General features: G+C 38.8%; 1 protein-coding gene across 1 annotated transcript; it reads right to left on the bottom strand.

Moving 5' to 3' along the window:
- Positions 1 to 213: 213 nt before the first annotated feature.
- On the bottom strand, positions 214 to 15,514 carry wrnip1 (WRN helicase interacting protein 1). Its single transcript, XM_084411843.1, has 7 exons — positions 14,823 to 15,514; positions 11,570 to 11,764; positions 8,112 to 8,344; positions 4,096 to 4,319; positions 2,920 to 3,075; positions 2,715 to 2,794; positions 214 to 686 (listed from the first exon to the last, which is right to left on the bottom strand). The coding sequence occupies exons 1-7, from the start codon at positions 15,327 to 15,329 to the stop codon at positions 405 to 407; spliced, it is 1,677 nt and encodes a 558-aa protein (XP_084267969.1). The 5' UTR covers positions 15,330 to 15,514; the 3' UTR covers positions 214 to 404.
- Between the last annotated feature and the right edge of the window lie 2,032 nt (positions 15,515 to 17,546).

Raw genomic sequence — 17,546 nt, 5'->3', positions numbered from 1 at the left:
CGTAATTGATTACAAAAACTGCCTGAGGCTTCTATGTATGTAAGTGTTCTATGTGTTGTACGACTTTTAATAAGAACATACCACATAGAAGTCTTCTGACCAAATTGTAAGTGATTTTAAAATGCTTATAATTTATGCCAGACTCAACTTACTTTACCTAACCTGAGAATAATAAATAATAAGGTTAAAGGTGTTAAGATCAAAGTACACAAATCAATTTACTACTTTTTATTTAAAACTTTGAATTATATTAAACCATTATTAGCAGCATAAGAAAATGCAGATTTATTGAAGATTCTGTGAAATCTCGTTGTAAGAAGGGGAAGACACGACAACAATGACAAAGGCAAAAGAAAAACTGCAAACTTAGAAGTCCATTTCTCAAGCAGCCAAAAGGGGAACAGTCATCGATTGGAGGGCGTCCAGGTAAAAAAGTTGATGCCATGAAGTTCCTCAGGAAGGTAATCTTGGTCCACTGGCCCATTGAAGTTTGGGTTATATTTGTATCCTTTAGCATAGCCCAGATTCTTCATTAGTTTGGTGGGGGCGTTGCGTAGGTGGAGGGGCACGGGCGGTAACGGGCCCTGATGGTTTCTCAGACAGGCCTTGACGTTATTATAGGCCTTGTACACCTCCACAGACTTGGGCGCTCTGGCCATATAAACCACACACTGGGCCAGAATGACCTAAAATAATTCAAGAAGAGACGTAGGTGAGATTGAAGGTGAAAAGTTATTAAGAAAGATCAGGATATAATTGTAATTGCGCATTTTTAATCTCACTCTTTTTCTCGCAATTGTGAGAGAATTCGGACTTTTTTTCTCAGATTTGTGAGATAAAAACTTAAATTTGCAAGGTATAAAGTCCAAATTGTGAGATATAAACTCACAATTGTGAGAAAGTAGCAATTCTGAGAGAAAAAAAGAGATTTTTTTTTTGCAATTCTGACTTTTTTCTTGCAATTGCACGTAAACGTAGATACAAGATATACAGTGTTCCCACACCTTGGTTAACTTCAAATTCAAGGACTTTTCAAGGACTTTCCAGGTCCAATACCCTCAAATTCAAGAACTTAATGTGGGGACACATTTCGAGTGAGAGCAAGGTTACATTGTGTACCGTGTAAGGTAACTTTAACAATGTTTCATGTGTCAAACAAAACTATGCAACAAAGCTTTTTATTGGCCATATAACAGAGATCTGATATTCTATGTCATATTTCTGTTTTACATAAAACTGAAGAATATTTCGTACATCCTTATATTGTATTCTAAAATGATCTGATATAAACTTTTGCATGGATTTTATTGAAAAGAGCTTAGGCTCATGTAACCAGAAGTTTTAAGATATATGAATATATTGTGTGTAGATCCAGCTGCATGACTTGAAAGAGCGGCTTCTCCCAAGCTATCCACTCTGATAGATTGACAACAGGCTCGTCACCTGGCCAAGTGATGGTCCTTTGGATCTCTGGCAAGTAGGGTTGCCACCTTCAGTGAGGCAAAATAAGGGAAAACACATACACGACCCCCCATAACTTAAATAATCTGTCTAATAACATCTACAAATATAATAGTTACCTGTCTACCAAGCTTTAAAAATGTATGGAATATTATATTACGAGACAAAAACACAATAGGCCTATACCTTTAAAAGCACGGATTTGTCTGTCACTGCTTTAAGTCAGAAGTCCAATGGCGTGAGCAAATGAAACTCTGCAGTTCGCCTTACGTTCATCATTAGTTACTGGACAGACCCATTGATACCTTTTTTCATATCTGGAGAGGACGTGAGCTCGACATGGTTTTAAAAAAACGTGCATTACGCCTGCTTATAGCGCATGTTCTCTAGACTCCGTCTGAATGGAAACAAAGACGCTAACATGCAATCACCTGCAAATGCAAAGTGACATCACTTCTTCTTCTTGTGAAATTTATATCATTATATTTACTATTAGTATTATCCACACTGCAAAAATCCTTATTTGTTTATTCAACTATGTGTGGGTCTATGTAAAATACATATTTTTTGACATATTTCTGTGTGTATTTAACAGTTTAGGCGTGCCGGAGCTCAGGTTCACTTTTCTTGTCTGGTTTCCACTCTGTCTCGGAGCGCGTGCACAGAAAGCCACTTGGAGATCAGTCTCACTTTCACAGTTTCAATAACTCTTATTATTAACCACGCACACCCTGCAGTTCAGCAACAGCAGACTGTATTTTACGACAATCACTGGTCTAGCTGATTTGGACGTTAAGTTTGGGCTTTTAGGGAGGAACGAATGTGCACCGAAAAAGAAATGCACTAAAATCGTACAGCCCTAGTTTCTTGCTGTCGTTGCAATGTCTCTGATCTCTGCAAAGATGTTGCAAATTTATTGTCCTTTTCACCTGGTAGAGCTGCCAGACCGGTGAATGTAGTGAAGCAATCTTAGATGCGCATAGAGAAATTGTCTTGCTAGTTTTATATCATCTGATCGGCCTTTATAGAGACCACCGATCAAACTATATAAAGCTATTATTGGCTGATAACGATCTGCGCCCGATCAATCAGACCACCCTTAAATAACAGTTAAAAGTAGTTAAACTAATGTAATCAAGAACATTTTTAGTATCTCTGATTGTGACTCCCACAATCTAAATTTGATCGAATGGTGATGTGCCTAAAGATTCCCACCACTGGCAGCAATTGCAGTGCATTTGTCTGTGTTGTACCTCACATTCGGGCATGCCGATGAAGTGACAGGCCTGGAACGCTGATACAGCCTGAGTGAGCGCCACAGGGTCCGCCAGACCTTTAGAAGAGTCCACAACAGATCCAGTCTGTCAAGATGTTAACTTTTGGATCACATACTAATTATGAAGTTACTATTATGGTAAAACAACACAGGTTTTGGAAACAAAAGGACCAGCTACTTACCAATATCCTCACTAGCAAACCGGACCAGTCTGCGAGCCACATACAGGGGGTCTTCACCTCCCTCCAGCATCCTTCCCAGCCAGTAGAGGGCAGCATTTGTTTCTGATCCTCTCATTGACTTGTGCAGGGCTGAGATACAGTTATAGTGCTCCTCACCTGTGAGTCACAGAGTTTACACTGTGGATCTGACTCAATGTATTGTGTGTCGGTGAGAGTTTGAGTACAACTACCTGTAAACATTTGTGTGCATTATGACAATATGCAGTAAACATATAAACGTTAAGCTCAAGACTGACTGTTCATACAAAAATGAACTCTGATTTTATAGCATGATCACTCTGTGAACACAAAGTTACAATGACTTATTCAAGTCAAGTCACCTTAATATATATAGTGCTTTTTACGATACAGATTGTTTCAAAGCAGCTTCACAGTGATAACAGGAAAATAATGCAACAAAAAGTCCAGCTTAAGTAAGTGATGTCTGACTGAGTGAACCGTGATTCACACTTACTGAGGACAATTACCATTATTATAGAAGTTTTTGGCAGTAATTTACCTAAGACAAAACATGGGAGTACAAAACGCTCAACCGCTCTCATGAAACAGTCCTATTGATATACATTTCATGTTTATAAATTCCTAGAATACATTCCTTCATAGTAACGCTCACTTACCTGGAATGTTTTATTTTTAATAAAATTGTGCAGAAAAATTCTGAAAACTATTGCAAGTAATGTGGGGATAATCTGGGATTGCTTGAACTTGCATTAATTCTTGCAACTACACAATCCTGAGGGATTAAATCAATAAATTCAAATATATATTTTTGACAGTTCAAAAACATAGTGAGCCGCCTCGCCTGCATGCAAAATATCTTATAAATATATAAATAAATAATAAAAAATTATTATAAATAAAGCGTTTACATCAGCATGTTGCTAAACTAATAAGCTAATGACAAAATACTTTAATAAGTTTCCAAATAGATGACACACAAATTCAAGACCCTAAAAGCAACACCACAATGGGAGACAGTTGCAAATTTGTGGTAGCCTATTTCGTGAAAGTGCAACAACTGGACATCTTTTGTTACAGGCTAGTTTAGCCACAATAATTGCATTAGATGAAATGGACTGATTATTGGATAATGACTTCAGTGCAAACCGGCCATACCTGCTTTGTCATAAAGAATGTGTGATCTCTGAAGGCCCTCTTTAATGTGTTGCTCACGCACGATTATCTGCTGAGGGCCGCCGTTGGGTTTGGAGGAAGCCGCGCGCGCCTGGACAACACACGCCTGCACCGCCAGCTGAAGGCCGTTGAGAGCGGCTCGGGCATCACCATCACACAGGTGCGCCACAGTGTCCAGGGCTTTCTGCTCAACACACACCTGAGATCTGAAGACAAACAGCACACTGAGTTCAGGCCTCTTTAACAAACCAGTGTTTACCAACCCTTTTCATTTCAACATTTTCAAGCTTTAAAAAGACATCGCAAAAAGTAATCCATATGAATCGAGCAGTTTAATCTACGTCTTCTGAAGAGGCACTTCCCTCCACAGAAGACAGTCATACAGGTGTGGAACAACATGATTATTTTTTTATTTTTTTTAAATGAATGGACAGACTATGCCTAAACGAAATCTTTCCAAAGACACCTTGGCAATCACGTAAGGTACACATAACTAAGCTCAATTATTAATAATAAATTAATATTCTTCACAGTCATTCATCTCCAGTCTTTCTGGTGATCAAGTGGTTTGCTCAAAGGTACAATGGTTTTATCACAGTATCAATAAGAAAAAGGTGAAAATTAGGGTTGGGAATCAAAAATCAATTCCATTTCTGAAATCGAATACATTTTAATGTGATTTCAAACCATTTTCAAGTGCAAGACGACGACAAAGAGAACTCGGTTCGGCACTTGTGCTGCGTGGTGAGCCGCTTCTCCTATAGGACACGATACTGAATTGAGTTCTTGTCCGCGTCTTCTTGCTCTTGAACGCACAAATACACACAAAATTGTCCAAATATCTTTCTAAACACAGTCAGTTATGTCTTAAGCGAACGCAAACAGTGGAGAAAGAAAACACTAGATTGGATCCTGCAAGGGCTCTTAAAGTGACAGCACCTATGTCATTAAGTTAATAGCTGTTCCTTAAGTTGTTTCAAACCTGTATGAATTTTGATGGACCCCATTGACTTCCATAGTAGGAAACAAAATACTATGGAAGTCAATGGTGTCCATCAACTGTTTGGTTTCAGACATTCTTCAAAATATCTTCCTTTGTGTTCAGCAGAAGAAAGAAATTCATACAGGTTCTAACCAACTTGAGGGGGAATAAATGATGACAAAATTTCCGTTTTTTAAGTGAACTATCCCTTTAATGTTAATCAAAGAACAAAAGAAAAAGAATCTCACTCACTGATCTTGACTGAATAACTTTTGTCACTTTAATAAAGATTTAGTTTACGTTTGATTTCAACTTCTGTACCTGAACTTTGTTCAGTTGCATTTATTTGTGCTATTGCTAATTTGTTTATTTCTTCTTATTACTGTTTACTTGTCTTTATTACTCTCTGACATTTATATTAGTTAGTCCAGTTGGTTTGTATGTGATATTTATGTTAAAACCATAGAAAAATGTGAGTGTTCTTTAGGCTGCTGATTTTTGTTCATGAAAATCAGCTGCAACAAATGTTTCCAAAAGACACAGAATAAATATGTTTGATATACATGTTTGACTAAATGTTTTTACCTTACTGGAATCGAAACTGGCAAACAATAAGAATTGATAAGCAGAATAGGAATCGCTAAAATTCAAACAATACCCAACCCTAGTTGCATTTACTCGCTGTGTTGTCAAGCTCTGTTAACTTATCCGTGGCTTTTCCAAATCCCAAACCACTTTCGATGCACCACTGAAACGACATAGCAAAGCATGTTCAGCATGTTGCAACTTAAGATCTGAGACATTGCTATTTTACTTACAATTTTACTTTGTTTTCGTTATTACCAGTTAGCACATAATAACTGTGTCTCAAAGATGAAGTTGTCTGTCCTTAAACCATACACCAGCATGGGTAAAGGAAGGGACTGTAACACCCAAAATCCAACCAAAATCATACCCTGACCTTCATCAGATCATTACTGAACTGCTGCGCTGGTTTCTTTTCAGTTCTGACCGTTCTAACATTAAAATATTGTCCGAGTGCAAGAACAGAGCGTCCTACGAGACGAGACCAGACGAGTCTGGATCTTTGCCCTAATGTTTTAACTGGAGCACAACTCAGATCTCATCTTACCCGCATTTATGACAGCGTCAGTGTCCATACATGCAAGTTAACAAAAAATAAAAATCTGACTTGGCATGCAGGGCTACTATATATTTAATTATTAAATCTTATTCTGATTAATTGTATTGCTTTCAGCTTTATGACATTCAATTACTGTTTGCGGATACCATTTAAATAAAATAAAATGGAAACAAAAACTTCTCTGTGACTTCTCTCACAGTTGCCATGAGTTCACATGCACAGAGCAATAAAGAGTTTTTGCCTCAAAGTCTTGGACGTGTTGGAAAAAGTGGCCTCTCAATGGTCTTCTAGGACATCTCACAGGCTTATGAAACATTCTCAAGCTCAAGGCGGGAGTCCAAAACAGTGAATCTAATCACAATATAGGCAAAAGCTCACTTCAAGAATGAATAAAGTGGCGTCAGTGAGTTTGAATTAAGGTATTTTGGGAAAAAACTGCGCAGAGAGAGAACAGAGAGAGAAAGTGTGATCCATATTATTTCTCTAAATGAAACATATTTATTCAAGCCACAAAAACAAACCTGTTACTGAAAAATGCATAATACACAATCTCCTATGGTGAAGTCAGTATGTACATATATCTGTCCTAAATTGTTGTATCTTAAAGCAACATTACGGAACTTTTCCTCTTCGGTCCCCCTACAGGTTGGAAGCGGAATTGTCCATTACCGCTGTCGTAAATAATTTCGCCGCCCGCAGCCTACCGTCGCACGCACGCTCGCTGTTTATCCAGCACCGGCTTTGAATGAACAATGTCCACAGACAAGGTAGAGTATGTTGCATGATTTCATGAAAGCATGATGTATTGCGACATCAGAAGCGAAGAAAAACGAAATAATGACTATTGTAACGAAATAATGACTATTGTTGACTATTTGTAGTTTTCTTATGTCTCATTCGAACTACAGAAACGCGACCCGGTTTGGCAAACTTGCACAGTGTGGTTAAAGCAGATATAGGGCCGCAAAGCGAATCCAGAAGTGCCTTTCACCCTGTTACAACTTGATGAACCACACTTGATTTTGGAAACATTATTTTAAGGTAAAAATGTTACTTAGTGTTGCTTTAATAGAAAACAATGTGAGTGACGCTGTGGTGCGGTATGAGTTTGAACAGTCACAGTTGCCGTAGTCGTTTCTCTCAGTGTGCGACCCTCCTTGCGTCTTGTTTTGCTATTGCTTGCGGCTCCTTTAAGAGAAAGGGCTCTAACAGCGATGCCATGCAAAGTGATAGAACATAATTTATGAATCATAACCTGCCCAAACTATAAAGCATGGATAGAAAATCATGATGTTAATGTTTATAATATCTATATCATGATGATTTTCCATTAAGCTGCTTTGAACTTGACTAATAAACCAATAGGTCAATAAATCAGTATGCTGCAGATTATGAAGGGTTGTCCTTAGGCTTGAAACCAGCTGAATCTGGAGAGTTTCGTGGGATATAACAGCGATTAAACAATACTACATAGCTGTCATAAAACATCTTCAGATCTTTCCATTTCTACACTAGTGGTCCTACTCATCAAATGTTTTATACTCATCGGTCAAATCCAAGTCACAGATTGCTCTTCAGACCGAGTCTCATAAAACAATGAGAACATTCGGTTCATTGAAACTCAACACCGGCTCCTAGCGTTTGTGTTTACGGCAGGCGCTTCCATGACTCCTAAGGGCCCTAAAACCTGATCCGGAGCAGTTCATAGCCGGTACACTTGAGGTCAGGGTTAGAGACAACTGTTTGTCCTACTTACCAATCCCAATGACTAACAAGCCAATAAATCATCAAAATGAGGCATTAAGGTGGGTGGAAGAGCCATCTCTGTTTCGGGTGATACGCTGTGATAACAAGAGCACAACTGACACTTACTCTGAGCAGATCTCCGCAGAGTCCCGTTCCACTGCATCCCCATTCAACACCTGCAGTCCGAGGAAGTCTACAGCCCGACGCAGGATCAAGCCCATCGCTTCCACCGACAACCTCTCCAGCACCAGAACCCTGCACCGACTCAGCAACGCGCTGTTGACCTGGAAGGACGGGTTCTCTGTGGTGGCCCCAATAAGAGTGATCGTCCCACACTCCACGTGAGGCAGAAAGGTGTCCTGATGCCAGAACGGGAAGAGGAAAATTGAAGCAAGGTAACATTGGGGGGGAAAGAGAAGATACCAAGCATTCCAAAAAAATGGCTAAATATCAAAGGTGAGTCAGTTCTAGAAGGAATGATGACAGTGTTGATATCTTTGTCTTAGAAAAGCTAAAAAAAATTTTTTAAATAGGCTAAACCTTGACAACACTAGTCTGAAAAAAAGTGCTAACGTCGGTACCAAGTTGCTACTGAAAGTTAAAAAACATGACGCTTTGAGAGCGCTGTTGAGGGGAATCGTAAACGCCTCTGATTGACAACACTGTTTCAGACCTGTAGATTGTTCTAGAGCTGGCACGATTCTGGATAAATTGAGAATCACTATTTTTTTGACGTGATATTTTAACGATTACTCGTGCAGATTTAGATTGTTCACTTTGTTCCGAAGTACACTGCTGTTCACAAGATTGGGGTCGCTAAGATTTTTTATGTTTTTAAAAGAGTCTCTTCTGCTCAGCAAAGCTGCGTTTATTTGATTAAAAATACAGTAAACATTGTGAAATATTATTCCAGTGTAAATAAGCTGTTTTCTATGTGAATATATAGTAAAGTGTAATGTATTCCTGTGATCAAAGCTGAATTTTCAGCATCATTACTCCAGTCTTCAGTGTCACATGATCCTTCAGAAATCATTCTAATATGATGATTTGATGATCAAGAAACATTTATGATTATTATCAATGTTGAAAACAGGTCATATTTCTGTGGAAACCGCCATACATTTTATTTTTCCGGATTCTTTGATGAATAGAAAGTTCAAAAGAACATCATTTATCTGAAATAGAATCTTTTGTAACATTAGAAATGTCTTTACTGCCACTTTTGATCAATTTAATGTGTCCTTGATGAATAAAAGTGTTAATTTCTTTAACTTCTTTCCAAAAAAATTACAATTTCAAAGAGCACCAAAATGTGTTCATGCACGCGAGTAAAACTGTGCTTTCATTGGTCAGAGTGCACCTGTTTATGTTCCTCATCCACCATGATGGATTGACAAGGGTTTATTGTGGCTTTAGCTGTCGTTACACTCACTTGTACAAATGTATAGAAGCATTTATACCCTCTCAAACTTATTTATAGAGTGGGAATCAAGGCTTTGTCTGGACAGCATTGTTGTAATACACTGGTTTCGGAGCAGTGCAATTACATGACATTTTAAGATGAAGAGGCGCTCATTGGTTTTCAACCCAGAGAATATGACACTGCTGCTTTTTATGGAACACATTTCCCATTATGATTTATAATACCACTGAACTCAACTATGCAGAACTCAACATTGCATCAAGGTGCGTTCATATTTAGACTTTTTCAGCAAATTTTTATGGTCAAAATCGAATAATTTCCGTGCATTCTGGAATTTCGCTTCAGAGCAAAAGATTTCCCCATGCAGAGTTCACATTGTATTCAAGATGGTTGTCTTGAAATGAGCTATTTGTCTGATTAACTGGACATGTTTGCACTCGGTGACACAGATGAGGTACACAATTATCTTTATCTTCCTGTTGACCTCATCTTTTCACCACATATTTTCTGTCTAATAGTTTTCAGCTTGAGAGCCTCAATGAGGCCACTTTGGTATTCTGGCAGCACACAATAAAGAGGCGCAATGCATTCCAGTATAAATATATGTCGCTCCTTTTTTTGTCGGGGGGGAATATGTTTCAGGTTCTTTGAATCCAAGCTAAATAAGCGGGAATGAGAAGGGTATCCCCATGCCTGGCATATTGTCTGCTGCAGTTAGAAATATAATTATGGGTTTATTTTAAGGCCACTGGCGCTGTCGTGAAGGATAAACTGTACTGGCTGTCTGGCATACGCAAATAAACATGTTTCCAGGGTGATCATGTGCTAGCTGTACCTACACAATAGGGCTGGGAGAAAAAAAATCGATTCTCCTAGCTGTCGCGATTTTTTTTCAGATTCTAAGATAGATTTTTTTTTTTTTTCCAGAATCAATATTAATTCAAATTCAATTGCTTTATTTTTGTCCTTGCTTGTAGACGAGGTTGACAGAAGTTAGCCACTTTTGAAATGTGTCGTTATCTATGAGTGTTGAGTGACGTAATATCCCAAGTGGACGAGGGAAAGCAATGTGAGACTGAACGCATTGAAAAGCCCTCGCGCATATGCTGAGAGAGAGATAAGACAATAGAAATGCACAAAAGTCACGATTCAAACACTCACGCGATCTTTCAATTCGTCTATTAAACTTTGATAAAATCACATCGCAACATTCAAAGCTGTGTTGGCGCTGTCGCTTACCCGGACAGAGTCGTCATGAAACAGCTTCACACAAACAGTCTTTTCAACATCATAGTATCATTATTTCTGTGATGCACTAGTTAAAAGTTTAAATATGAACACTGATGTCTACGATAGCGATCAAAATCAGCTTTTGATAGAAACTTGGTGCTTAAAATAACGCATTTATCGATTACATTGTTTCGCCACTAGGTGGCGACAAGTGACTGTGACTGACAAGTGAAAATGTATTTGTTATTGAATCATTTATTCAAGAGAATGTAGTATTGTATGATGCTTCTGAAATAAAAGTCAGAAAGATGTGATGATTTGTTTTTGTAAATATGACTCATCTTATACATCATGTACAGTCTGTATAAGAGTATGATTCAACTTTTCCCGATGGTCTAGTGTTAAATTTTTTTTTTCAATATATTGCAATATCGAATCGCAATTCTTAAAAGAATTTAACAAAAATCCCAATAAATATCGTATCGGCACCCGAGTATCGTGATAGTATCGAATCGGGAGATAGGTGTATCGTCCCAGCCCTACTACACAAGACATCTAACATACATGAACTTACACTTAATGACATGCATTGGTCACCAAAAGTACTTGAAGAGCTGCACGCAAAAACATCTTAATTTAAAATCAAGTGCCTGTATCAAAACCGATATGAGGAATCAGCTGCCGTTCTAGGGTTTTTTATGGCTATACCGTATGAAGTCAGTTCTCCTCAGGTGTCCTACAGAATTACACGAACTATCATCATGTCCCACTAATGTTTTACAACCACAAAATGGCACAAATGTCTTGTCTTCAATTTCAAAAACAGATCTATTATGTTTGATGTTCTAGTGTTTTTCCCTAACGTGCTGACATTCATAAATTCTATGGCTTTAGCATCCAAACACTGTCTCTCTAATGTAAGGTAACTGACCTGCTGCGATTTGTTGAAGCGATGGATCTCGTCGATGAACAGAACAGTCTTTCTCTTGCACAGACGAAGCTCGTTCTGGGCCTGTTTGATGACCTCACGCACATCACTGGTTGACGCGCTGGTGGCGGAGAGCGTCACGAAGCGTCCTGTACCTTTCTTCTTTACAGAACTGGCAATAATATGGGCCAGGGTGGTCTGTGAACAACAAACAGGATGGGGTGGTGATATTTACAAGAATCTTCTCATGATTGCATCAAATGTGATCACTTTTGACTCAAGATCAAGTTTCAATACATGTTTGTTGTTTGCAACGCATCACTTCCATTTGAAATAGTTGAGAAAGACAAAATCGGACATGCGCGAACTCAAGTAGAGGGGAACAGACCCCCAACATGTGACACCGGCTCTGCTGTAGATCCATGTGACAATCTATAAAATACCAAAAATAAATGAGTGAAACCAGATAGTTGACACAGGAAGGTCCCCGTTTCTGAATCCCCCAAGTTAGTTTTCCATTACACATCACAAAGTGAACTATCCATCACAGCAATCGAAAATAAGCTTCTAGTCTACACTGAAAAGAGTACATCTCGACATCCATACGAGTACAGAAGGCAAGATGATAACAGGGTGAACGTCACAAAGAAATGTCTGAGCCACTCAAAATCAAAAGGGAAATAAACATTCGAGCACATTACATTCTCATTACTATAATGCAGTAATGAAAATCATCCTGTCCCACCACTATCTTTTCAGAGTAGTAAGTTCACTGAATGACCCCTAGGGACATTACTCCAGCACATGCACCTGTCAACAGCTAATGTGACCCTTTTCACACGTCTTAACACGTCACTTCAGAATAGCATACAATTGGGTCAACTAGCTCAAATGAAACCGATGACATTCACGTTGTCATATCTCAAATGTCCTTACTTTTGACCAAAATCAATTATTCTAATTGTAATAATAGCACTGAAATAAGCTCACGTTAACCATCTACAAAAGATCTTTACTGTATAGAAGACATTAAATGCTCTATATTATGGCCAAAACATTGACACACATACATGACTTTTTATAAACTCTCAGGCTCTGTTTACACCTGGTATTAAAATGTGTTCTGGTTGATCGGATTACAAGTAGAAGAGAGACCGTTTAAAAAAGGTGTTTTAATCCGTCTCTTTTGTCCACTTCTGTCCTGATTTCTTCGAGGGGAGGGTAAATGTATGAACTTTTTCTGATCTTTCAATCAAATGGGCGAATTAAGCTCAACGCAATTCACATATGAACGCACGGGAAAAACACACGGAGAGCATCAGCTTTAGTTTCTGCTCTGACAGACACGAGACCAGCCGAACGCTGCGAGTGTGTGTTAGAAATCAGGAATGGTGAGAGAACATTGTGCTTGGGACATTTTTCATCTTCAAACCAAACTTGGATCTCCAGCCGACAAAGAGCTCTTCTCATAATGTTACTCATTAGGTCAGTAGACGGAGAGAAGACGGTCTTTAGTGGCTGTTTGAACACATTCGATCACATGAGCGTTTACACTGTGAAAGCAATCCGGTCGAATGCGTTTTCAACTACAGTACATCTGGATGTGGTCAAAAGAGGACATTTACACCCCGTTTACACCTGTATTTAGTGTCGTCCACTTGAGATCTGATCGACCAAGACACATCTTAATGCCAGCTGTAAACAGGGCCATACAGGTTCAAAAAGGGGGGTTTGGTAGCAATGCATTAGAATAACCTTTTTTTATTTATTATGAAGAACATTTTAATCATCTTAAAAACCTTAAATGCAATGAGAAGGTTCCATGTGTGTTCTTCATGGAACCATCAATGCAAATGAAGAACCTTTAAGAGTGTAACTGTAATGGGGGAATTATGCGTAACTGTTATTATTAATAAAACTGCATTTTCTTCAAGTAAAAAATGTCCTTTTATTTTTATTTCAATTCCACTGTGAGATTTACTCACATATGCTGTATATTATCTGAATATGACCTACTTCCTGGGACAGGTTCACGGTCATATAGTGACTCACATGTGCGATAGTACATAAGACCATCACAACTAGGCAGCACACAGTGTTTCCATCCGCAACAAAGACACTAAACAGGGAACGGGAAGGTTGCATTGGAGTCAGATATCAAACAGTGAGCAGAATGAAACGACAAGGCCTTTGGAAAGCATCATTCCCTCTGCTGTGACATGAACCACCGAGGCAGTGTTTCACAAGTCTAATTTCTATAAAATTCCAGCTAAAGAATCTGAAAATGAAAAGTGACTTTAAAAACAATGACATGACAAAAATGTGATAAGCATGTAACATTTGGGAGAAATAATTAGAAATGTAAAAAGCCTCATTTATTTTTTGATAAATGCAAATATTTGAAAATTAAATTTTTTGGAAATATAACGAAGGATCAGCCTGATGTTTAAAGTTAAAATGTAGAGTTCAGCCAAAAATGTTAAATTCTACATAATATTTTAATGACATAACGCAAGTCTTTTGTTTGTGGAACACAAAATAATTCTGAAAAATGGGAAACGGGAAATTTTTTTATTTATTTTGTGTTCCGCTGGAGAAATAAATCCATACAGGATTGGAACAACGTGAGTGACACTTACATAAATGGTGACAGAATTGTCATCTACGGGTGAACTATTCTTTCGCATATTTTCAAGCTGTTCAAATTATTTTTTGAGGGTTAACAAAGTAAACAATCAGTCTGTAACATCCATTAACATATATCTATATCGGGAGTCTCAGAGACCAGGATAAAGGACTTTTGAAACACATTAAAAACAAGATGTCAGTCTTACTTGATATGTTTTATTCATTCGATACCACATGTTTGTGAGTATCTCCCTTAAAGTCAGCATGAAATTAAAGTTGAGATTTTGCTTCCCAAATGGGACAAAGCTTATGGGAAAAGAAAAAAATAGGTTTTGTCTATGGGAAATGTTGTGATCGTTGTTGTTTGCTATTGCCGTGATCTCATGCGAGCTGAAAGTGGAAGGCGAAGTTATTTTAAATAAAGATTATGAGGGCACATAAAAAAAAATATATATATATATAAAAAAACTATAATGATGTGTGCACGGGTAAATAACTGATAATAGATACTGCAATATTTCATAAAACATAAGAACTGTCCATTTTGATTTCATGGTGACTTTAATAGAGCATATGGCTTGAAGGTAATATCTAGTGCAAATGGGTGAATTAACTACAAACCAGAGACCTTTCCACAGCCTGGCGGCCCCCAGAGTATCAGAGATGGGATGTCCTGTGACAGAAGCAGGGGTCTCAGCAGGGTCTGCTCTCCCAGCAGTTTATTCTGCCCGAAATACTCCTCCAGGGTGCTGGGTCTCAGGACTTCTGCCAGGGGTTTGTCATTATTCAGACGTAATGCTCTGGGTGGAGATGCAGCGGGTTGCTCTGTACTCTCAGGTTTCACGTCTGGACTGCTGGACACTTCTGTAGCGTTACTCTCTGTGCCCAAAGATGCGCGCTTCTGTGTCTGATGATCAGTCGCTTTAGATCTGGGTTGAAACACGGAGAACACTGCAGAAGGGCGGGTGTCAGTAGTGCCAGTGCGGGGTTTTTTGGAGGGTGGTCCAGATGTTTGATGATGAGCATCATTGCCCTGTAAACACTCATCCAAGTGCGCATTAATTCTGCCCGGGTCAAAGTCACACGCGCAAACCGGACACTTCACGACACGATCATCTGACGCATTCTCCGCCATGCCCACACTGAATTCCTCTGCGTATTCCCCGAATATGGTGTATAAATCACCTATCGTGCCTTCTTGTTGACATTCACCCACATGTAGAGGAAGAGCGCTCTTTCGAGAGGTTATTGTGACGCGGGAGAATGAAATCTCGTCTCGCGAGATTCTGTAGTGAAAGCAAAGTTAACTTGAGTTCCACTGAAGTTCCACGTGGAGTTCGAAGTTGGAATTTAGAACGTCGCTTTTCATTCGCGAAACAAACACACTGCACGGCGGGTGACCTATTTCATATGTCAACATTACGATGTAACAACACGCATATCAATTAACGTTATATAAGCCATATGTGACAAGTTGCAATTAAATATCATGTTGCAATTTTAGTAAATATTTTTTTGATGAATAAAAAAAAATCCCTACAAATTTTTAAACCCTACAAATGCAGGGTGTAGTCTAGTCATGTTTTAATAACCATAAGCTTAATAACTAGGCTAAGTTATAATATCTGATTAAAAACAGTTTAATGTATTTGTATAGAGCTTTTCACAATACATTGTTCCAAAGCAGCTTTACAGAAAACGCATGTGTCTACATTACAATTTAGAGTAATCTTTTATCAGAGGTGACCTGTGTCAAAGTAATGTCCATAGGCTATGTCAGAAATGTACAGTTCTAAGATTATACAAACCATGCATTTAGATAACATCATGCATTCATTTTAGGAAGGAACAATGAGCTCATGAAAGTAATTATTACAAGTTGTGAACATAATGATTACAATAGGCTATAGAACATTCGGCGTGTTGGTTTGGTGTCGGGGGTCTCCTGCATGACTGTCTTCTTGTTGTCTGCTTTGATGAATTTATTAAACAACAGAAAGTAGTACAGTTTGCATCATGGCTCGTGTCTAACTAGCATAAGAACAAGATATAATAATAACAACAACATATGATTGCTTTTTCATTTCTTTATTTGGAATTGAGTGCATTCACTTCCTGCTGCAGAATTTAACTGATGGACTAATTCATTTCAACTTTCTTTTTACGCATCTAGCCCTAAAAAGCAACCAAGCCACGAGAGGCCAGTGACTGAAGTGACCCTGCTCAAAAACACAGAGACTCCAGATGAATCTGCTCAATTCAAACAGGCCAGCATACATTTGGGAAAACTGGCCTTTTTCCACTATCTGGAGAGGGTTGAGACCATGCGCTGCTTCTGGGAGCTGAAGCATATTGAGCTCGAGGGCGAACAGGTATAGGCATACTGTGCACACACAAAGACTGTTTACCTTATTTACATGTGATTTAACTTAAGCTTTTGAATTCCATGCCAGTCATGCCCTGTCTTCCTTTAGCTGTACTCACTATACTGCTATAGCACGGCACCATTAACAGTAATGCCACTGGTCTGAATCTTATAAAATGTTTAACTTAAATGCAATTAGCTTCAGATACAAGCATCTGCCAATCCATGAATGTGTATTTACCATCTAGTTTGAGATTTCTCTCTCAAACCTTGGTTCCACAGTGATAAAACATGGCACACGGCTGCCATCTAGTGGAGTGGATTGTGCAACTTCAATGACTACACTTACATCAAGCACATTAAGCTCAATGTGAATACATGGGGTGCTTCTCAATATCCCTCCTCGTCTCCTCTCTCCTCCGTCCTCCATCCTATGACCCGGAAACCGATCGAGCTCAGCCATCTTGAAGGACATCTCATTTCTCTAATTGCACCGCGAGGAGTCGAGATCGAGGAGTGAGGAGGCTTCCAGAGGAGTCATGAGCGAGGATACACAGGTGCATCCTATGCGGAAGAGTTTTATCGACTAAAACGTGACGCACGTATAAATTCTCCTCCCCCTTCACATCGGCCACAATAATTTTGATTTATACTTTACTTTTGCAGTTTATATAAACCACACACCTCACATATTTCAACAGGGTATCTTTCTTTATTATTATTTATTATGAATTTCTTAAATAAACAAATTTCAACAACATGAGGGCAGATCCTCTGAGCGCTGCTGATGACGCGATGAAGTGACGCTCGAGTCATCAAGGATTCCAATGTATAAAAAAAGCTTTCATTCGATCCCTCCGTCCTCGCGTCTTTTCCTTGCAGCCTTTCCTCGCATCCTACAGGGGGCGGAGCTGAGACGCGAGGAAAGGAAGCGAGGAGAGGAAACGAGGATGCACAAATAAGAATTGAGAAGCACCCATGGAAATC

The sequence above is a fragment of the Rutilus rutilus genome (genome assembly GCF_951802725.1).
Source record: "Rutilus rutilus genome assembly, chromosome: 6".
Lineage (NCBI taxonomy): Eukaryota > Metazoa > Chordata > Actinopteri > Cypriniformes > Leuciscidae > Rutilus > Rutilus rutilus.
This window is presented reverse-complemented; position numbering and strand designations above follow the sequence as displayed.